The 22077-nt window shown below is 51.9% G+C and overlaps 3 protein-coding genes across 5 annotated transcripts; 1 reads left to right on the top strand and 2 right to left on the bottom strand.

Moving 5' to 3' along the window:
• Positions 1-8: 8 nt before the first annotated feature.
• On the bottom strand, positions 9-2828 carry ttc19 (tetratricopeptide repeat domain 19). Of its 2 annotated transcripts, none has more exons than XM_088310545.1 (11): positions 2666-2828; positions 1927-2009; positions 1757-1833; positions 1574-1684; positions 1194-1232; positions 1071-1127; positions 937-998; positions 760-854; positions 522-685; positions 287-449; positions 9-221 (listed from the first exon to the last, which is right to left on the bottom strand). In XM_088310545.1, the coding sequence occupies exons 1-11, from the start codon at positions 2785-2787 to the stop codon at positions 67-69; spliced, it is 1128 nt and encodes a 375-aa protein (XP_088166671.1). In that variant the 5' UTR covers positions 2788-2828; the 3' UTR covers positions 9-66. The 2 variants fall into 2 exon arrangements, with proteins under 2 accessions (XP_088166671.1, XP_088166672.1); XM_088310546.1 differs by having other exon boundaries at positions 287-404.
• A 2689-nt stretch (positions 2829-5517) lies between these two features.
• LOC148326580 (dynein axonemal heavy chain 17-like) lies at positions 5518-19452 on the top strand. The gene is made up of 22 exons (XM_088310551.1): positions 5518-5563; positions 5764-6158; positions 6225-6400; positions 7199-7385; positions 7952-8051; positions 8119-8204; positions 8270-8395; positions 8689-8835; positions 9079-9165; positions 9938-10102; positions 10185-10549; positions 11187-11379; positions 12162-12308; positions 12376-12481; positions 12807-12910; positions 12981-13100; positions 13606-13752; positions 14228-14401; positions 14475-14711; positions 14901-15070; positions 15501-15636; positions 18811-19452. The coding sequence occupies exons 2-22, from the start codon at positions 5817-5819 to the stop codon at positions 18862-18864; spliced, it is 3369 nt and encodes a 1122-aa protein (XP_088166677.1). The 5' UTR covers positions 5518-5563; positions 5764-5816; the 3' UTR covers positions 18865-19452.
• Positions 18763-21722, bottom strand: tmub1 (transmembrane and ubiquitin-like domain containing 1). Of its 2 annotated transcripts, none has more exons than XM_088310548.1 (3): positions 21608-21722; positions 20168-20530; positions 18763-19248 (listed from the first exon to the last, which is right to left on the bottom strand). In XM_088310548.1, the coding sequence occupies exons 2-3, from the start codon at positions 20500-20502 to the stop codon at positions 18894-18896; spliced, it is 690 nt and encodes a 229-aa protein (XP_088166674.1). In that variant the 5' UTR covers positions 20503-20530; positions 21608-21722; the 3' UTR covers positions 18763-18893. The 2 variants fall into 2 exon arrangements, with proteins under 2 accessions (XP_088166674.1, XP_088166673.1); XM_088310547.1 differs by having other exon boundaries at positions 21546-21630.
• Positions 21723-22077: the final 355 nt, after the last annotated feature.

Here is a 22077-nt window from a genome sequence, read left to right as displayed (position 1 = left end):
CAAACAAATTTAGTTCACTTGAACCGCTTTTATTCGCCGTGTAGAAAGTTGCCCTATGACCCTCATCTATGTGACACGTTGCTCCGCCTCCTCTCGGCCAGGGTCGAGCTCGGCAGCACGCCCGAGGCCCCGCAGGATGCGCGCGATGGCCTCGCCGTCGTCGACTTGCCGTGCGAGATCCAGAGCTTCGCGAAACGCACGCACGCCGTCGTCATGGTGACCTGAAGATGCAAAGCGACAGAGAGAGGTCGCCGTTGTCTGCCCGCCGGGCGACCCTTCGTCCTACCTGCATGCAGTAGGACGCCGGCCATGTTGGCCAGCAGGACGTGAAGGTCCTCGTGTCCCGAGGCTCGGCCCGCATCCACCGCCTGACGAATCAGCACCAGAGCATCGTCGTGGCGACCCTGCATATCCAAAATGGTGGCCAGGTCGCTCATCAGGACCAGCGTCTGTGGGTGACGCGCGCACAGGTTTTTTTTTAGCAGGGCGCCGCCAGCGTCACGGTCAGCGCGCATCCCCACCTGATGATGATGCGGTCCCTGCTCCTGTCGGCAGATGTCCAAAGCTTTGTGGTAGTGGGCGGCAGCCTGCGTCAGTCGCTTTGTGGACGCCAGATATCGAGCGTGCGAGTCCAAACACAAACCCAGCAGGAGACGAGTGTCCTTCATCAGAAGCGCATCCGCCTCTGGATAAAGCCGCAAGAAAAAAAAAAAAACGGTACACAAAGAACGTCGTCGTCGTCGTAAAAGTTGCGTTCACCTGTCAGCTGATCGGCTGGCGTCTCCTCAAGCTTTTGCACTTTAACCTCCAGAGTCTCCAAACAGAACCTGAAACCGTGCTCGGCCAGCTCCGCCCTCACACACGCAAGCGCGCACACGCAGTCAAGCCACATGTGATCTGACCTCGGCGTGGTTGAGTGAGCGCCGCCGTTCTCACTTGTTCTGTTGCGCGTACATGGTGGCCAACTTGAGCGACATCTCCACAAAGGCGTTGTCGTCCTGCAAAGGGCGAGCTGCTGAGCGGCAAGCGGAACGGACGCACTTTAGCGAGCGGGCCGAAAGTTCGCTCACCTGCGGTGTACCGCCCGCCAGCATGTAGCTCATGGCCGCCTTGAAGAGCTTCTCTGCCTGTCGGGTGAGAGCGACGACGTCACCGTGCCGACGGCGTCAACCGATGATGCATCGTCTACTCACCTGAGTCAGGTGACCTTGAACGTACGCCAGGTTAGCCATCTGAGGAGACACATTGTCATGTGATCACGCCATTCCAAGCCACGCCACAACAGGAGAAAGCCCCACCCCCTGGTGGTCTCATTTGGAAGTTGCACATTTTTCGAAAACCACAAACATGGCACAACTGTCAGGGACCCGATCTGATCGGAGTGGGATGAAACATGGCAACTTTTTTTTTTTGCCGCAGAAGAAATTGAAAATCCCAAAGACAAAACCCGAGCGTCCGTTTGGACCTCGCTCGCTCTGCGCCAGTGATAATGCTTTTGCTGGTCAAAGCTCACGTGATGCCACGGGGCGCTTTTGATTGGCCGTGAGGTCTGCAACCCGCCGCCTTTTCCCACCTGGCTGTATGCGTAGATGATGGCAGGCCGGTGGCGTTCCCGCTGCGCGATGGCGGCGGCTGCGTGCAGGAAGGACATGGCCGCCTCCAGCTGGCCCCTCGCCATGCAGAGCTGCGGACAAGGTCAAGTGACAGATGAAGGTTGGGCGAGGCAAGCGCACGCGTGGACGAGGCGCTTCGCTACCTTGGCCTTTTTCAGAAGCACGATCAGCTCCTCCTCTTGGCTCGACGCCTCCTCCGATGAGCCTAAAAACCAAAAAGCTGAAATGACAAAATGAGAACACCAGACTCAAAAGAATGACAAGAAAATAAAGAGCAAGAAAAAGAGCGAGCGTCATCCGTGACATCACTCACCTGCTGCTGCCACCGTCCATACGCCTCCTCCTCTCCTCCCCCTTCCTGACATCACAACAGCGTTCTTCTGAATTCTGATGATCCTGAACACAGCACCATTAGCACAATAGCAACAAGCACCCTCGACTGATGCTAGATTATTAGTCCGTTAGCAAACGCAGCGGTCGTCGGGTCAAGGACAGCAAGTCCTTCTCTGTGGGCCTGAACACCACCCCACTCTAAAAACATGAATCCCCGTTCCACCGCGCGGTTTTGTTTTTTTTTTTGCCAATGCCAACAGTCCGTTTGTTTCTCTCCGTCCAAAGATTTCCGCCTCTTCAACCAAGTCGTCCAAGGCAAAACTTTATTAGCAATCGGGACAATCTTCAAGCAAAAACATTTGTGTTGATCCATGATGTCACAATTCCTCATCTGTTTGGTTGCTCAGAGCAAAAGGCAAATGTAACACACGTGAAAACATTCCCAATTGAGCATCACGCAAGTATGACGTCATGTTTTGGCATCAAATATTACCACGTGATGCAGATTACGTGTGTTGATATTTTGCAACTTTTTTTTATGAAAGTAGGAGACGCCATTGTACAATTGTATCGGACGAGCAGAATTGCCACCCAACTATGACGTCACTTGCCGTCGCCCAAAGACATTGAGTGGTCGGAGGACAGTTGACAGGAAGTGATAGTGTAGTTGTACTTGAGTAGCGATGGAACGGGATTACTTAGTCGCACTTGGTTCTCACCTGCTCGGCGAAGCGTTCGCGAAGCAAAGCGACGACAAACTGGAGGCGGTCGGCCGCAAAACAGGACGTCCAAACATAAACACGAGCGCTCGTCTCAACGTCTGGGTGCACGTCGCCGCCATCTTGACTAGCTAGTCGTCATTATTGTGCGGAAGTGACGTAATCACCCCACCTGCCCCGAAACGCCGTCTTTGTCAAAGTCGTCTAGAATAGTTTGGTTGTTCAGGAATGAACACTTGGACGTCAGTAGGTGCTTGTTGTTTGCAGCCTAAACTTAATATTTGACACTTGAATAGTTTAGCTTTTCTTGTTTGACAATCAGCTCGATTATGAAATGAACGTCGAGTGACGCCCTTTCGCAAAATCGCCAACTCGCACTCGCCGTCATGATGCCATCTGTGTCAATCGGCATCATTGCAGAAACTCAGCTGGTCAAAACTAAAGTTAAATAAATTGCATTTATCACATCAAAGTAAAAAAAACCTCAAACGTCCAACAGTTTCACAATAATCGACTACGTTTTCATTTGTAATGTTTGCAACGGAAGAAAAACATGTTTGTTTGGTTTGTCAACTGTTTTATTTTTAAGGTGAGAGAAAAAGGTGAGCTAAAAGCACAAGGGGCCGCCAGTTGGGAGGAGGAGCCACTGCAAGTGGTCCACCAGGAAGAGCTGGAAAAAAAAAAAAAAACGTTTAGACGGTTTAGAACGCCTCAATGACGTCACACAGTTGTCCAGTCAATTGACGATGTGAAGAGGATCAGACAAACGCTTCGGTCGTTTTTTTGTCAAAGCTTTTTTTTCCCCGCCGTGAGAACAAACTGCGGGCGGGAGATCAAGCTACAATTCGGCCTTTTGTTTGCATCATCTCCGGTCGTCATCGCTGACCCCGCCCCTTCGCTCGCTTACCGCCATATTGGATGCTGCGATGGTGCTTCTTTATCAGGCTTGCGTTCACATCTGAAAGTCAGGAGAGAAAAGTTAGCTCAGCACAGGACGGGGTGGTCGGGTTAGGTGGGGAATGGAGCTGGTCTTAAAAAATACAATTCCTAAGGTAATACTCCTATTTTTACAGATGCAAAAAATGTTGACTACTTTGCAGCATTGGTTCACCTGAGAAAGTCTTCCACGTGAAAGTAGAATTGGTACTGCGTGAAATCTTTCACAGAACTGAAAATTGAAGTGAATCGAATCAGGCCCTTGTGAATCAAAATCATTTTAGAAATCTGAATCGATACACCGCCCTAGTGCGAATTGGCAAAATGTCACGTTTTCGCGGATCAGAACACGCTTCAGACCAGTGACGTCACAATCCCCCCCACCTGTGAACAGTCTGCTTGGGGAGGGACTTCAGACGGCCTTTTGGGTCATCACTTCCGCATAACTTCAGGCAGCATTCAAGACAACTGACTGTTTCCAAATCAAAGATTTTTTTTAATATAGGTATTTACTCGAGGTCCTCTTCAAGGCATTTTTTACCCCCTCATCACTGTCACACGACTTTGGGGATTGCACCGACTCATCAGTAAGATGAAAAACAGTTTTGAAACGTTGCCTCCATATAACTGCTTTTTTTTAACAAGCGCAATGCATCGTGAGTTATGTAAAATGATCGTGCTAGTTACCAACAGTTCAGAAAGTTCCCAACATGCAGACTGAAGTGCGTGAGTCACTGCAGCCCCTCAGCGTGCCAACGACAAAAGGAGCAGCAAAACTCTTCTTCTCTCTTACCTGAAGCTAAAGTGAGCACAACTTCTCACACCTTGACACCTCCCAGTGGCTGCTTTCGGAACAGCAGGCGGACGAAGGTGGATGCAGGAACGTTAAAATGGCACAATTTTGTGTTTTAAAAGAATTATTTTCATTTTAAAATGTTTAACATTTTATTTTATGTCTGCCACCCCCTCTTTTCTCCATACGAAATTAAGTTGAGTTCCCAACTGGTTATCCACTTTTTAAGGCTACATCTGCTTTGATGTTGACCAAGTTGCGAGTGAGGCACGCACCTTCAAACAGGCTGAAACCAACGACGAAGCTCGCTTGCTTTCCTGCTTGGTGCTTTTTCTTTCTCTTGGTCGTTCACACTTGAACCGTTTTCACTTCTCCACTTCAGTCAAGTCAACCTTGGCCGACTAGCACAAGAAACTCGACGACTACACAATTGGGTAAGTTGCAATGTAGCTAAGCTAACTCTGTTAGCTCCGGACAGCTGCACTTCCATTCATGGGCGCATTAATTCAAGTCAAGCCACCTTGACGAATCAAAGCTCACTCCGACTTGCCCAAGTGGTGACATAAGAACGCGAGCACACTTTTGTCGCTTTCGCCAACTCCGGCGACCTCGTGCAAATTCTTTTATGGTGTTGGCCAACAATGTGCAACACTGCCGCCCACAGGTAAGGCGGGCAAAGCAACCGAGAAAATAATTGATCTCCCGTCCAGATTTGAGAATAGCACATCAAATTCTGAGGAGGGTTTAAGTGGGCTAGTTACGCGTCAAACATTTATTTTCTTCACCACATGGATCTCTTTTCTACCGACGGTTTTAATGAAACAACTTTTTCAAATTGCTTCTCGTTCCATAACAATAGAGGTGCTGGGTTCCATTCCGGCTGAGGCCTTCCTGTGTGGAGTTTGCGTGTTCTCCCCGTGCCTGCCCGCGTGGCATTTCTCCCACATTCCAAAAACATGCATCTGCAGGTTGAACACTCTAAATTGGCCCCAAGTGTGAGTGCAGATGGTTGTTCGTCCAGGTGTGCCCTGCGATTGGCTGGCAACCCGTTGAGGGTGTAGCTCCGCCCACTGCCCGAAGTCAGCTGGGAGAGGCTGGCATGACCCGACCCTCGTGAGGAGAAGCGGCTCAGATAATGGATGGAAGACGATATCAACATCACCAAACGGGTACAATGATGTCAGCGTTCAACATTTGCAAAATGCAAACACGACTAAAAGATAAAGAAGACTATCGACTATCAGGAAAAAAAAGTGAAAAACAAGCCGATGATGACAGCGTGCGATGACATCAGAGCTGTGAGCGGATGATGACGCTCTGTGTGACAAAGCCGTTGAATGAGGTGATGCCTGTTTTGTGGTTTTCGCAGGTGGGTGAGTCGCGGCCGGCCGAGGACGACGAGAGGTGCGCCCGCGGACCAAAATGGAAGCCAGCGATAAGCGCGTGGACTTGTTGAAGCCTCTGCTGGCGCAAAGCTTGCGCTTGGACGAGCCCAAGTGGCTCGATTTTGTGAACGTCAAGAAGCACCTGGTCTACTTGAACAGCTTCTTCAACACCAAGGAGATGGTCAACCTGTACGTGTGGCTCAACGCCGACGGCGGCGCCAGCATGAGCCTGGACTTCCCCGAATCGGGCCACAAGGTCATCTGTTTGGGCAAAACGCACAAAGGCATGGTGAGCGCCGACAACATGGCCGCCATGCTGCTGGTGGAGGAGGTCCACGCCGACGACGTGCTCACCTTCATCTCAGCACTCACTCAGGAGGTCAGCTAGCCGCCGTCAACGGCGCTGCGACGCAAATTGACGCCGCTGGCGCTTTTGTCCCCGCAGGTCATCTGCCCGTTGCTTAGCAATCCGGCCAATGAGGACGGCTGGTCTCCCGGCGCGGCCGAGGAGACGCTCAACTTGATGGAGAGGCTCAAGAACCAAGCTCTCGCCATGAAGGCTCGCAAGGAGGGCTGGACGTTTCTGCCGCTTCCCAAACGTCTCCATGACGACCAGGACAGGTCAGCATCGCGACGACGCTCGGCCTTCGTTTGCCAAAAGTTGCGACGTCTGCTTGGATTGCTCGCGTCAATGTGATGGAATCACTATCAGAATTTTCTTGACTGGCCACCCATGCGAAAACCGCACAAAGAATTTGGACACTCACAACAATCGAGTCTGGAGCGCCCATCTCGCGGTTGGTTTCGCAGTCGCGGCTCCGTCAGATTCATGGCCTTGACGTCGTATGAGGGCAACGGTGGTGCTGAAAAAGCACAACTGGTGCAATCTTGACAGGTGTGCACATGACGCAAAGACCGCTCACGCATACGACAGGTCCTCGAATGTCCCGAGAAGATGTTGCATTGGCTGGCAGCCAAATTGCCCCCAGAAGCATTTGTGGCGGGCGGGCGGATCCCGATCGCGGTCGGGGTCACGCTCCGAGTTCTCACTTCACGGCGTGGCGGTGCGCTTTGCCATGTCAACACGGAGGAAGCGTTTGATTTGCCGTCATGGGCGTCGGCTGTGACTGCTCCCGCAGCGGCGCAGACCCCCCTCTCGCAGGGATGCCGCCAAGTTCCCAACAAGTGGGTGCGGCATGCGCTACATAAAAATGTTGAATTGCGCAAAGGCCGCGATAAGAAGTTGAGTTCCTCACTCGTCAAATGTTTTGTCACAAATTTGTTCTGCTGGCCTTTCAAGTGCAACCTGCATGTTGTTTTTTTTTTTTTTGGAAAGTTCTACCAAGATGGTGGCCCTTTGTCACATGGCTACCGAGTCACGCATGCTTCACGCAGTCACGTGGTCTCTTCTCACGACAGGAAGTCGTGCGACGTGAAGCTGCTGCACGCATGCGAGTCGGTCATCATCGAGTGGGCGGGGCTAGTGTCGGAATTCCTGCAGCAGAACCCGGCCCAACCGCTCCTGGAAGGACTCAAACCGCCACCGTCGGAGGAGTTCAACTTCTGGAGCAACAGACTCAGGAACCTGCAGCTCATCCTGCAGCAGGTGACGACTCGCCGACCGCATGCTAACATCGTGCTAACATCGTGCCTGCCTTAGTTGACATCACACCCATATGCTCACATAACGCGAACGTCGGCGGCGCTCGTTTGAGCCAGCGCGAGTCAACTCGGTTTTGTTTTTCACGTCGCACTGAAAACGTTTGAATGAAGTCCGAGCCGGATACGTGCTTCCACGTCAATTGCGTATGCAGCATCCGCCACTCAGGTCGCATTTGTCTGATCGGATGTCATCGAAATGTCAAAATTCAACTTTTTTCTTTTTTCTGGGCTACCGATTCTAAGCGGACAATCGATATTTGTTTGCAGTTCAAGAGGAAAGTGCAAACTACTCCACTTGCTGTCAATGCTTTTAAGCAAGCTGATTAAACAAACGTTCACATTTGCAAAATGTAGAAAAAAATGCCAAATATCGTCCGGGAGGTGATTGCACGACATAATCATCCAAATGTTGCGCGAGTGCGTTGTCAGCCAGGTCGGCCTCGTGGCTTCAATTGGTGAGCGGCAAACGCGCGAGCGCTCACCACGCACGCTCTTCTTGCGACGCCGCAGATGTCGAGCGGCAGCGCCCAGGAGGTGGCGTCGTTGCTTCAGTCCGCCCAGGGGGCCTACTGCAACACCTTGAAAGACATCCATGCCGACGCCCAGAAAGGTGAAAAGCAACAAAGTAGCCATGCGAGCTATTGACCTGGGCTAACCTGTGACCTTTGACCTGTCAGGACTGACCGAGGCCCAGGACGCCAATGACAACCTTGCGCCTCTGCAGCATGAAGTGGAGGAACTGGAGCGGCTGGATTACCCGCAGGTGAGTGCTGCCCTCGATGACGATGACGATGACGATGACGACGGTGGGCTGCCTGTGACGGACAGCTGAGGGACAACATGGCCGCCGTGATGGAGAAGGTGCACCAGGTGTGGCTCGGGTCACGCTTTCACTGCAAGCCTTGCTGGATCGTCGTCCTCCTGCAAGAGATTTGCAACCTCTTCATCGAGCGGGTAAGTCGCCGCCGCCGCTTGACATCCCATGATGCATCGCGCTGACCTAAAAGATGAGGCATGGGCGGTCGGCCCGACGGCGACCGAGGCAGACGAGGGCTCGGCTTGCCGAGACGAGCTGAGTTTGTTTTCGCGAGCTGGCAAAACGGCTCGATCTCGCCGCTTCACCCGCAGAAATAGGACTCGTGTTCGGTTGGGTGACTCGAAGACGTCAACATGCTGTTGCGAAACGCGCGACGGCTACCCGACGCTGCGGCCGACTTGACCGGCATTCTTGTGTTGTCATGTTGCAGAGCAGGACGTTCCTACGCGGACAGGAAGTGATGCGCGGCCTGCTTTTGGATCCGGCCCAGGTTCTCGATGACGTGCGGGTGGTGACGTTGACTTTGCAGACTCTCAAGGACAAATACATCCATCACAGGATGCTCCTGGAACAGCAGGTGGGTCCGCCGCTCTCCAAATGGGGACGAAGCGGCAAAGGGGAGATGGAATTTCGAGTGGACGCTCGTACGGAACGAGCCCCGCGTGGTTAACGTCACTCACTTGGCCACGCCCCTTAAAGGCACCGTCAGACCAGGAGGCAGTGACATACTGGATTCTGATTTATTTGTACGGCTGCTATGGATGTTGTTGCTATCGGTTACCATGGCAACATGACCGCTGACGCGTGCGTTTGTGTGCAGGACGGCGGATCACACAGGTGGGAGTTTCCATCTCATCTGGTCTTCTCTCGCTTGGACGACTTCCTGATCCGTCTGCAAAGCATCCAGGCATGCACGCACGCACACGCACACGCACACGCACACGCGCAGTACGGCCAGCTTGCCAATGCCTCGCAATCCGACATTTTGACCGTTTTGTAGCGAGTGGAGGTGAGCCCCCCCCGGCCTCCAACCGGTATTGTTGCTTTTCGTTTATCTCCAAAACACTTCCTGGCCTATTTCGTCTCGCTGCTCACTAAGCGTATTGCCGCCCACCGCACTCGTGGTACGCCTAAAAATAAATAAAAAAGGTGTGACCAAATGTTTAAGAAATTTGCTTGCAAGTGTCATTTGTGCAAACAGAGCCTGAGTCTGTTCAACTTTTGTTTTTGTTATTTTCTCGTTGCACATTTCCCCCCCCAAAAATGCTCGACTCGATTTAAGACGCTCGAGCGTATTATCCGCAGGGTGAAAATCGTCCAAAGGCGCTCGTACTTTTGTCTTGTGGAATTGTCATTTAATCAGAAATCAGAAAGCTCGATATTGTCATTGTACTCCGTGTGCAACGAGATGAGAGAGCTCCGCTCTCCTGCGCAAGACAACGATCATTTAATTAAATATATCAATTAGATTAAATGGAAAATAAAAACGGAATTGGATAAATCAAAAGACATGACGTTAGCACGGAGATGGCTCGTGCAAAAAGTGCGCGTCGTGCTCGGAAGTCACAAGTGGTTGCGAGTCGCGAGTCGATGTGGAAGTCGGCGCGGCGTTTTGGCAAGCGTCTCGGTTCCGAGTCCACTCCATGCGCACCCACGACACGCCGTGCGTCTCTCCGCAGGAAGTGTACCGCGTGCGCCTTCAGTTCCAGCTGGAGGAAGTGGTGGTGGCCGGCGGGCGCGGCAGGATGTGGACGGGCGCCGTGCAGGGCGTTTGCCAAGACTTCCTGCGCCAGCTCCACATCCTCGCCGACTGCCAGAGCGACGCCAGCGAACCCGCCGACGGGGTGAGCAGAAGGCGGCGCTCCGCTCGCTCCGCTCGCTCCGCTCGCTCCTCGGTGCCCGCGCTGACTCTTCTGCTTTCCTCAGAGCTTTGCGCAGCAGGCCGCTTCCTTCCAGGAGCACGTGGCCCACCTGGAGGCCCGCCTGGTGTCCATCCTGCGAGGGACGCTGGACGAATGCTGCCTGCCGTCCGCCGCCGTCAAGGTGGTCACCATGTTCGGGCCGGTGCTGCAGCGTCCGGCCATCCGGGACCAGCTGCGTCCTCAGCTGTCCAGGCTGGTGGGCCTGGTCCTGCGAGAACTGGACCGGGTGCAGGCGCTGGTCAAGAGTAAGGCCAAGAAAGAAATCTCGTCCAAGTTCACCTCATCGCCCGCGGCGACCCTCCGGTGGACCAAGCAACTCATGCTCCGGGCTCACAATGTCTGGCACAACTTCCAGAGCGTCCAGCATCTGTAAGGCCGTGCACACGGGCAGGCGCGCCAAATTGCAAAAGTCCTCACACTCTCTTCCAAGGGCTGTCGTTTGTAGCATTGAAGGGTTCGTGAGATCTGAATGTACGTCGCACCGGTCGCGCCTTGTGTGACAAAAAAAAAGAGAACTGACTTAGTGATTCGGTGCGGCGGCAGTCAAAGTGCGCCTGGGCGGCGTTTTCTTTCCTTCTGTATTTTGGCCGACACACCAAGTTGGAAACGGCCGTTTGCTCCGTTGTGGGCGTGAACACAACCGATCAATGGATGCGGCGCCTTTCATTGGGCACGCGAGAGGCGCAAGATCGACGCAAGCGGGCGAGTCGGCTCAGGTGATCAGCGGCAATCGATGGTGTCTGCGTGTGACCCGCGACTGGGCGCGTGATTTAAAAAATCAAATGAAGATGATCATAGGAATAATAATAGCGCTGCGTTTCAATGAATTCATTTGGAGACCGATCGTGGTCGCGTCGTCGTCGTCATTGACATCCGCGGAGCTTGCGATCACCATCGGCATATTTGTCAATCGCATGCGAGCCGCGGCGGTCCGCTGTCGTCCGATATGTGAAAGACGTACTTTGGTAGAGTAACACGCGTGACGTGTGCGTGCGTGCGTGCGAAGGTGCGTGGAGTCGTGCGAGGCGGTGCGACAGAAGTTCCAGAAGATCGCCGACCTGCTGCTGGACATCCGAAACTCCGTGCGTCAGGAGTGGAGCCGCGAGCTGGACGGAGACGCCGCCGCCGTCCTGCAGCTTCCGCTCATCCGGCAGGAGCCGCAGCCGCAAGGCATGCTGGGAATTCCCTGCGGACAGAAGGTCTCGCAACACACGAGCGCCGCCTCATCTCCAAACCAACGGTCTTGCGCCGTTGTAACGAGCGCTTGCCATGTGCACGCTTGTGCTCAAACTTTTGTCCACGCGCGCAACGTTTTGGTGGTCGCGTGTGACACGCATGTCAAGTTGAAAAATCTGAAATTATTGATTGCCAACAATACTTAGGGAAAAAAAAGTCGCCAATAATTGAGGCGCTGCTCGATGTGCTCAGCCGTCGTCGCCACATTTTGCGTATCCGGTATTCGTCAGCCGTCAGCGGCTTGGCGACCCGGATGTCGTTTTCGCAAACCGAACCAACTTGTGGACGTCAGTTGGTCGCTCAGTCCGGCGGGTGCTTCATAGTCAAAAGTTTGGCGGTCCAAGAAAACCACCTAGTCCATTGTCCATTTTATTTTCCAATCGGTTGAACTGTGAACGTACTCAGCGAGAGGACACCAAATTTAAATTTTAAAATGGCCAAGGGTAAAAAAAATTTAAGAAGCACACCACTCCAAATGTTTGCAAAAAAAAAAATCGTCTTTTTTTTGGTTTATGGACATCACATCATTTTGGTGCATACTGCCACCTACTGTACGGGAAGCGCAAAGCGTTTCCATATTTAGTCAACGCATCCAAACCAATCCTAGTTTATTTCACGTCAGCTGGAACGAAGCGCTTTCCATGATCAAACACACGAGACAGTCTTGAATAGAACAAATCATTTCACGGAAATGCTCAACCGTTAAAGTTGCGATGCAAATAAAGACACGCACGTGCATGTCCAGCTGGAGGCGCTGCTGAGCAAGATCAAACAAGCCAGTTGGGAGAAGGATCTGGAACTCCGCCCGCAGACGGCGGAAATTCTGCGATGTGGGCGTGACATTGGCAAAAGTTACCTGAGCCTCACCAACATCGTGTCCTCATACAACCAGGTACGCACGCGCCTACGCACGCGTATACACGCCGACGCTTTTTGTGATGTGGACCGCGGCCTTCCAGGTGGTGGGCGGGGCTCTGCCGGTGGAGCTTCCGCTGATCCAGGATAGGCTGGAGGAGCAGAGGCGGAGTCTACTGGAGCTGCAAAAGAGCACCTGGACCAGCGAAGGTGACGAGCTTGCGCAATTCATCATAAGCGATGACAATTTTGTTTCCGTTCATCAAGTCCATGAAATGTTCTCATACCGTGGCGGTTCGTGTATGCCTGTCTCATCACCATGCTCAAAAGGGAATTACAACAAAATACTCATTGTGTTTCATTGAAATGGACAAAAACAAATTTTGTAAAGAAGTGGCGCTGTCTGGCTGAATACAAGAAATCTACAAAACAACTTTCTTTGTACCCTTGCATGGAGCAGAACATCAAAATTCGACAAGAAAGAAAGCAGCGTGTGATAAAAGTATATTGACCCCTCTGATGCGTGCGTGTCCAGATGTCCACCAGCTGATGGAGCAGAAGAGGCAGAGCTTGACGGTCTTCTTCGCCTCAGTGAATGAAGCGCGGGCCAACATGGCCGCCATGTGTGCCATCACGGAGGTCGGTCAACGTCAGCGCACGCCATGTGCACTTTGCCAGCATGCGAGTGTAACGCTAGCCCCGCCCCCAGGGCTGGGAGGCACTCCCCCTGATCAATCGCTCGGGTGATTTCCTGGAAAAGGGGGGAGCTACGGAGGAGAGCTACGAGCGTGTGCGTGAGGACGGCGACCAGGTCGTGCGTCTAATCAAGGTAAGGTCGAACCGCGCCGCGCCGTACACGTGCCGACACGACCAATCCTGTCTTGACGCCAGCCATGTTGGATTGGCCAAAAGGGGGAAGGAAGTCTCGGACTCTCGGGTGGAGTTGTCAAAACATCACAGCCGGGTGGCGTGTTGGCGCCCATGGTGGAGGGGGGGGGGGCGGATGGCGGTCCGACCTGGCAGACCCAAACGTGTTGCGAGGGTCTCCCAGGTGGGACCCGTTTCCAACCCGACCGGCGTTGGTGACGGGAGGAGGAAGAGGTACCGCTGCGTCATGCGAGATGCACTCAGAGACGAGCCTCCGCCGCTCCACGGGCGTCAGGTTAGAGCGCCTCCTGTGGCGCGTTCCGGGCACGTCCCATCGGCAGGAGGCCAGGACGGCCCGGAACGCCGATGAGGCGAGAGACAAGCCGACGGGAACGGACGGGACTCGTCGATTGTTGTGTTTTGTCGGTGCTGCGCTTGTTGTGGAAATCACGATGACGTGTCCTCAGGAGAACTCGGTCTTGTACGGCGTGAAGGACGAGTCATCGCCCGTGTGGTCGGCCTACCTGGACCACGTGGACCAGCGGGTGCAGGACGGCGTCCTGCAGATGCTGCTGCACTCGCTCAACTTCCTGTCGCAGAACATGTCGCCGACGGTGAATACATGCACACGCACGCACATGTTTGCCTTCCGAACGGCAGCGCTCGAGTTTTACGGCTCCAGGTTGCCCGACCCAAAAGCTGCTTTTACTTTGAATGTCACACCAAGCAACATTTTTTTAGCGACCAAACCAGGAAGGGAACAATTCATGGAAGAAAAAAAAAATGTTTCCGTTTCGATTTTGTCGGCTGCGTCTATTTGCTGGTGTGCGACCTTGACGTGTGCTTGAAGCTGAGGCGTGCAAACTTCTTGCAAAAGTCTTTCAAAAAGGTTGCTGCCATTTTGCGTTTGTTTCATTTTTCAACCAAAATAAAACGCAAATGAATTTTGCAGCCTTGTCTAAAATGAACGCCTGCAAAAACCGGAGCCGCTCAAGAGGCCACGCGCGATCTCGACTCGAGCGTCTTTCCCCACTTTGGCAGCCTTTTTTTTTCTGACCGCACGGCGCGCGTGTTTGCGCGCACACGCAGAGTTTCGGGGGCGCCTTGCTGCAGGTGTCGCTGCAGCTGCAGCCCACGGGAAGCGTTTTCGATCCCTCCCTGACCTCCGACCTGACCGAGGTGCTCAAGTCGTTCATCGCCGACGTCCACGCGGCCGCCGGCCTGCCGCCCAGGATCAGCGCCGCCCACCGGGGCAACTACCAGGTGAGCCGCCGCCGCCGCCAATCAGCATGTCGCCTCGGGCCGCACGCAACCGCTGTTGTTTGCGCGGCCACAGGAGGCGCTGCGGGACAACAGCGAGCTCATCGCTCTGGAAAAGGAAGTAATGCAGCACCTGCAGGAGGTCAACGAGGAGGCCGAGCTGCTCCGGGCCGACCTGGACCGCTTCTCGCCGCTGTGGCAGAGTCACAAACGCGGCGTCATGCAAGAATTCCTCACGTACGGCAGGCGGCTCAAGGACGGCGAGGAGGACGCGGAAGAGGCCCCGCCCACGCTTGCCGACTTCCAACGAGAGGTGAACGCGCCTCACCTTTGCGCCCGAGAGGCCGTGTCCACGTTCGCGAGGAAGGCCGCAAGCCCAAAATGCGGCCTCGTCAACTCCCTCTTCACTCGTCATTTGACGCGCAGCTCCCCTTTTTGTGCTGCACTTATGTTGCCGTTGGAGATGCCGCAAACTTCCACACTTTCTTTGTCGCGCTTTCAGATCAACGCGCTTCAAAAGCAGCTGTCGGAAGTGAACGAGTTGGAGGACTACGACCTGGTCCACGGTTGGCTGCAGGTTGACCTCCAACCTTTCAAAGACGGCCTGCGCCTCTTCATCCACAACTGGATCAGCTTGTACACGCAGCACCTCCTCAAGCTGGTCCGGCACAGGTAAACCGCCTTTCACTTCCAAAACCCTCAAAAGTGGCGTGCGTTAGGTGACGTCAGAATGAGGAAATCCACACACGCTTGATCGCACGTTGCCGTCTCGCGTCAGTTGCTCGTGGCGCTAAAAACGGCCATTTTGGAGAGTAGGTTCGTCGCACGCACGAGGGCCGATTCGTGGGCCGGACCAAAACCAACCTCCGGCCTTTGTTTTAAAAGTAGTCACTAACCCCCACGCAAAAAAAAAAAAAAAATGGGCGTCTGGCCATCCTGTTCCGCCCCAGAACGGATTGGCCAGCTCTGATTGTACTAGTTGGACTTTTTGAGACATTAGTTTCCGCATGTCAAAATGTTGCAAAGACGAATCGCACTTTATAAATTAAACACTCTGGCGTGAAGCGACATGCTCACCGTGCGCGTGTGCGTGTGTGCTCAGTATGTCTCGGCGCAACGTTGACGACGACGACGACGAAGCGGAGAAGTCTTCCGGGCGCAACTTCCCCCTGACGCAAACCATTATGCTGCTGGAGACGGTCAACGTGGAAGTGCCCGAAATCACCACGCTGCTGCAGGTGGGATGACGATGATGATGATGATCGGCGCGCTCTCGGAATCCGCCACTCTTCAGTCCCGCGATGGGGGCGCGCAAAGTCTACACAGCCCGCCCGCTTTTGGGGATGGAAATGTGGGCAAAGCGTGTCGACTTCTCGTGTGAGCTAAGACCTGTGCAAGTGCGCTGAAAAAAAAGCGGCGAAGCTTTCGAGGGATGGTGCAGCAACTTTGCGCTGCTATTGGAGCCAATCGACATCGATATCATCGTCAATGTTGCTTTCGCGATTACACGATCGAGTATTCACACTGACAAGTAGGAGGGAGTCCTGAAAAACTCATCGGCAAATCAGCCGGCAGGATCCAGTCACGTGACTCTGAGATTGCAGCCGAGTAAACGTTTCAAATGAGGACGAGCGTTTCATCTTAGCAGAAAGTAAACGCAAGATGCAAAGTCTACGTCCTTCGTCCGTAAAATGTTTTGGGCTCGAAGGGCCTGACATCGGTCGGAAAAACAATTTTAGATGTGCCGAAAAGGTCGGCGTGGCGAGCGATTGTTGTGTTCCATGAATGAAAATGGATGACGATGAAAGCTTTGCGACTCCTCAAGCGCGCTAAAGAAACGAAAAGCACACACGCACCGTAGGCGAGCAAGTCATACAACGTGACGTGAGGATGTTTGCCGAACACATTCTGCATCATTACGACGGCACATTTGCGATGATATCGGAAACTCGTCAAAAGATGGCGACTCAATTTGTTGTCACTCAATCGACGACGTAATAACGGCGCTCAATTGTATTTCTCCTTCCGTCCGGCCTCAAATGACAGACGCATTCTAATTTGACACATATGGCACAAATTTATTGATTCATTTTTTTCCATTCTGACTGCTGTCGTAAAACCCTTTTCTCATTACGTTGCAGGTGTAGAAAGAAATGTTCACAACTGTTCACAAACATTGTCTAGCCGTAATTGTTTGGTGAGGCAAGAATTGTTTTGTAGAATTTCGTCAATTAGCGAATTTTTTTTTTTTTTTTTTTAATATCCACATTTTTTTACTACACCTACTAGTGGCCCCAAATGTCTGCAGCACTTTCAGTTTTGGAGGCTGCGTCAGATCGGTTCCCGCTCAGTAATGTGCAACTGGCGACCACTTCTTGGTGTCGCTTGCCTTTCACACAAAGTTGCCAGCCAATTGCAGGGCACACAGAGACAAACAAAAATCCGCGCTCACACATACTGAGGGGCAATTTCGGGTGTGCAATCAACCTGCCATGCATGTTTTTGGAATGTGGGAGGAAACCGGATGACCCAGTGGAAATCCACGCAGGCACGGGGGGAACATGCAAACTCCACACAGGATGGCCGGAGCTGGGATTGATATATATATATATATATATATATATATATATATGTATGTATATATATATATATATATATATATATATATATATGATTGGAAATTCAAATGAGTCTGAAATGGGGCCAATTCATTCTGAACACAGACCCCTCTGGGATTATCTGAGGGTGTGCACACTTGTGCACGCACATTATCTCAGTGATTTATTTGTAAGATTTTCTTTTTCAGTTGAGTTGTGCAGGTTACAGGCCCCATTAAATGTGGAACGAGTTTCAGTTTGATTTCACTTGGCCACTTGAAGAAATAAAAAAGAAAAAACTAAACAAAAAAGGCATTTGCACAGACAGGGGTGTGTAGACTTTTTAGAGCTGACTATAGTCTACTCAAAATCCCTCTGTGATGATTAGGGAACACAGTGAATGATTCCAAATGGAACGACTCCATTTCACAATTTCAGAATGGTTCAACGTTCACTCCACGAGACCGAAATAGTTGTGAAAAATCTGCGAGTGCGAAATCATTTGCACCAAACAGCCGAGTCTTCAGTCGAATGAAAAACTATGCTTGGACACGGTCGGTGATGTTGGCGCTGCCGCACGACGACAACACACTTGATATACAGAAATGTGAAAAAAAGTCACATTTTGGAATGACGAGTACCGATGGCGAGGATGATTATTTAAAGATGGCGGCCACGTGAGACGGCCACCCATAAGAGGCCAAAAATAAAAAATCCTCCACGCCCCTGATCTGCCGTGCGTCACAAAATAAGTTTTTGGGTTGCGATGATTTGACGTGACATTACGACCAATCCCAAATAATCTTGAGAGTCGCGCGCTGCTCCAAATTCGCCATTCTGATCCATCTTTCCTGGGTGGAATCGGAACTGAGCGGGAAAAAAATTGCAGCCATTTGGATCCATGTCAAGGGGCGGCCATTTTGCCACTTGCTGTCTAATGAAAATGACGTCGCCATGCTTAGGGCTTCAGAAGAAAAGAAATAAGTCAGTCGGCAGCCATCTTGCGTTGCCAATTTTCCCAGTATCGTGAATTCGGCAATTCCTTTCTTGATAGACTTTAATTTCATTGGTGACGGTTTTGACATGATTCAGACAACATCGCATTTTTGTTTCTCTGGAAAATGTCTCATTTAATTTCGAGCCTTTTGCAGGCTTCTTGCCGTAGCTCCGTGCATGTTGCGGCATTTTCAAAAGACGTGGAAAACTCCGAAGAGAATTTAATGTATTCAAGTGAGGTGCGCTTCGCGAGTGGCAACGCAAGATGGCCGCCCGGCAGTGGGTTGACTCCTTGCTGCGGCGAGTAACGTAGCCTGATCTACATCTGCGGGCTCAGGTAACGACCAATCGCAGCTCACCTTGCCACCGTCACATGACCAAGCTCAGAGCTCAGGTGAGCCATGATTGGTCATGACTTGAGCAACTGTGATGTCATTTTTAGTGGACAGCAAGTGTTGACCAAAAAGTGTTTTTTTTTTTTTTTGCAAAGCCAGCTGTGTGTATTTGCTGGAATGATTGTTGATGTCCATCCATGTTGTGATGTGTTTCAGAGCTGATGGCGACGCCGTGAGATGAATTAAACAACAGGTCACATGATCACCGCTGCTGTTTTTAAAGTCTCATGACTGTAGTGGCATTACTCTTCCAAGGACTGCCACCCACATATTACCCACAATGCACCTCACAGTCATCGACGGCGACGTCATCAGCTTTGGACATGGCGGCGGCAGATCTTTAAAAAAAACAAAACAAAAAAAAAACATGAAGGCATAGAGTTTAAATAAATGATTTAATAGAATTTCTTTCATCAACATCCAGACCGGCGGCCATCTCGTGGCGGAACCCGAAGCAAAAGAGGCACAAAGAAGATGAGGATGCGGTCCCGAAGGAGCGCCAAGTGTCTAGTGGCGGTAAACGCCGAAGGCCAGCAGGCTGAGGAAGACGGTGACGCCCAGCAGCGAGGCGGACGCCGGCGCCGTGAACAGGTGGCGGTACTGGATCTGGCAGTACCACAGCACAGCCAGCATGAGTACCAGCAGCGGCACCATCAGGCCGCCAGCGTTCAGCGCCGCCCGGACCCGCTCGGCACCCGCCCCCGCCGGTCCCCCGGGGGGCGCCGCGGCGCGCTGCGAGACGTGGCAGTGCAGCACGCAGTTGTGCACCAAGTGAAGCGTCTCCAGCGTGGCGCCGTCATCCTGCAGCAGATGACCCTGGTAGATGAGACGCACGCGGTCCTCCTGGCCCGCAAAGTACGTCCTGCAAAGGGCAAAAAGGTGAGCGGGCGTGGCCCAAAGACGCCCGATGGACTTGCTCGGGTTTGGCCCTTTCTGCCGGCGGCCATTTTGTGTCGCAAACTTCTGAGGCGCCGGAATGGAAACGCTGCCAATTGCACACGCAGCCCTTTCGCCGCTCAAATAGAAAATGAAAACACTCGCAAGGAGCACGGGACTTTTCGGCACTTTATTTTTATTACCTTTGTATTTCCATTTCACAATACAAGTCTATTTTTTTCTCAATCAAACTTGTCTCGTGTCATTTAAATGCTCAGAAGTGCGATCAAATAAATATCGGAGATTATTGTGGGGCCTGATAACGGCCTCGTTTCGAGGTACGGCGCGAAGGCAAATAGCGAGTCGCCGGCCGTTTGCCACATGGGCCAATCATCAGGAAAAAAAAAGATGCGCTTTGGTTACAACCGGCCACCGAAATGGGATGCAACAAAGCGGCTTGCGTTTCGGTATCAGAGACGAACTCAGCTGAGCGAGGACCGAACCAACCTGAGCTGGACTTTCGATATTGCGGCTGCGGATGCTCATGAAAATGATGAAAGACGACAACGTTAAAAGGTGCCAACATTTGTGATCGAAGGCTGCTTTCTGTTTCCCAAAAGGACAAAAACTTTTTGGCAGTCTCAAGTTGCGTCCATTTTCAATATGGCCGACACGGTGCCGCCTTGAAGCACGATGTTGATTTTTTGAGGGGGGGGATTCTCTTCACTTGAAAACCAATCTGATGTTTGCAGAATAATTTGGAACAAAAAAACATCGTCGAACCCGTATGCGCTATATCTATAAGCAATAACTCCGTTTTTTACTTGCGCTCAGATTGGGTACGTCTCAATTGCCTTTCATGCGGAATGTTTGCGTCCAAGTGAGCGGGCGAGAGAGCGAGTTACCTCTTGATGTAGCCGACGGTGTCCTGAGGTTTGACGTGCGCCGTCCTCTCTGTGTCGTTGAGGAACTTGAGTCTGAGCACCATGTTCCTCTGAGAGTCGCCATCACCCGCCGCCTCCCTGCCGACCCCCGCCCCTCTGTCCTTGTGGTCGACGAGGGGGGGCGCTGAGGCGGCCGGCGGCTCCGGAGGGGAGGCGATCCGAGGAGAGTCGGCGCCGGGCGCCCTTGGCGGCTCCGAGGTGCCGGTGGAGGCCCAGGCCAGCAACAGCACGGCTGCCGTCGTCAGCGCGGCCAGCAGGAGCATCACCTCGTCGCCCACGCCTTCGATCAACGCCATCGCCGCCCAGCAACCAATCGCAGGGCACCTGAACGGCGTCGGTGTGTGCAACATCCCATTACAGCGACCAACCACCCGTGACTTTTTCTCAAAGACAAACGTGATGAGTTGTCGTGTTTGCATGTTCACGGGATCAGGGGCGTCAAATTTTATGAATAAGGCCGGAGGGCGATGGACTGAACGGCAAAAAAAAAGGTCCAGTGGCCAGCTCTGGGGATTATATACTAATGGCCTAACATGTTTAGATTTTTATTTTATTTTTATTCAATAAATTAAAAAAAAAAAAAAAACGTTTTGATTTGCCTTCTCTCTTCAAAAAGAAAAGACTCCAACATAAATCGCTGTTGAGCATGGCGGGCTTTCCAAATGAAAGCCGTTTGCAAATGTCTACCGCAAAAAAAGTCGTCAGCCTGCAGTCATGGACGACTACAATAAAAATGTTTACGATTTAGACCATTTCACATGAAACAACAAGTCACGTGCATTTCAGTAAATTGTTGAACATTTTATTTTCAAGCGGCGGCACTTCTAAATCGAAACATTACGCTGGCAAAAGTTGCTGCACGTCCCAAGTGATGATAAGCTTAATCGATCGATTGCTTTTTGCCGGTCCTTCAGCCCCCAAATCGCTTTCTGGGATCGCCGCGGCAACAAAAGCAGCCTGAAACGGCGAACTGATCCACCAACGTCCCGCAGCCCAAAAGAAAAAAGGCAGCCGACATGAAACTTGACCGGAGCGCGGCGAGTATTTTACCGACTGACTTCTCAAGACTTGCTCATCTTGTATGTTTCTTTTTTTTTTCTTGCTCACTTTCAAGTGTTTCACGTCAGCTGCCCACTGACGTCAGGAACATGCGAGGCAGCCAAAGTGTTTAAATGAGTTACAAGCTAGCCGCTAGCCTAGCCGCGTCTCCCAGCCGGCCGGCCGGCCGGAAGTGAAGCAAAGCAAACCGGAAGACGGCAAAAGGCAACTCTCCGCGCTCAACTCGAACTTTAAACTCGGCTCATATTCGCGTGTGCGCGAGAGTCAAGGGCGAACTTACTGTTCAGCTTCTAGGTGTCATGTCAGCTGTTAGCCTTGAAGCTAATCGTGCTAATGGCTTACCAATCACTCGCAAGGCTTCTGGCTTGTCTTCTTCTATGGTGTCACCTTCCCGCGCCCCCTGCTGGTCCCTTTGTTCAAGCGTCAAACAAAACAATGTCATCAACTTAGGTTCACGAGTTGTTCTCTTTATTCGAAGAAAATTAATGCCTTTGTATTTGTTATTTCATTACTTTAAAGAATTCCCCATAGCATTTTGGGGAATTATTGAATAATCAAAATAACTTGGAAATCGGGAGAAATACTCGGAACAAATAAATAAACGGAAAAATAAATTACTCAGAAAGAACGGACATTTATTTGTCGATATCAACACAAATACACTTATTATTCATAATGTTGATATTACTATTTCGGAAAATATTTTGTAATGCCTGTCGCCGTGGTCAAGGATGCACACAGTCGGGAATGGAATCTGTTCGTTTTAATAACCAAAATAACAGTGAATAAAGCATTTACATTTACACCGAAGC

Source organism: Idiotropiscis lumnitzeri, chromosome 12 (assembly GCF_059441095.1).
Source record: "Idiotropiscis lumnitzeri isolate Australia: NSW breed Sydney's pygmy pipehorse chromosome 12, RoL_Ilum_1.0, whole genome shotgun sequence".
Lineage (NCBI taxonomy): Eukaryota > Metazoa > Chordata > Actinopteri > Syngnathiformes > Syngnathidae > Idiotropiscis > Idiotropiscis lumnitzeri.
This window is presented reverse-complemented; position numbering and strand designations above follow the sequence as displayed.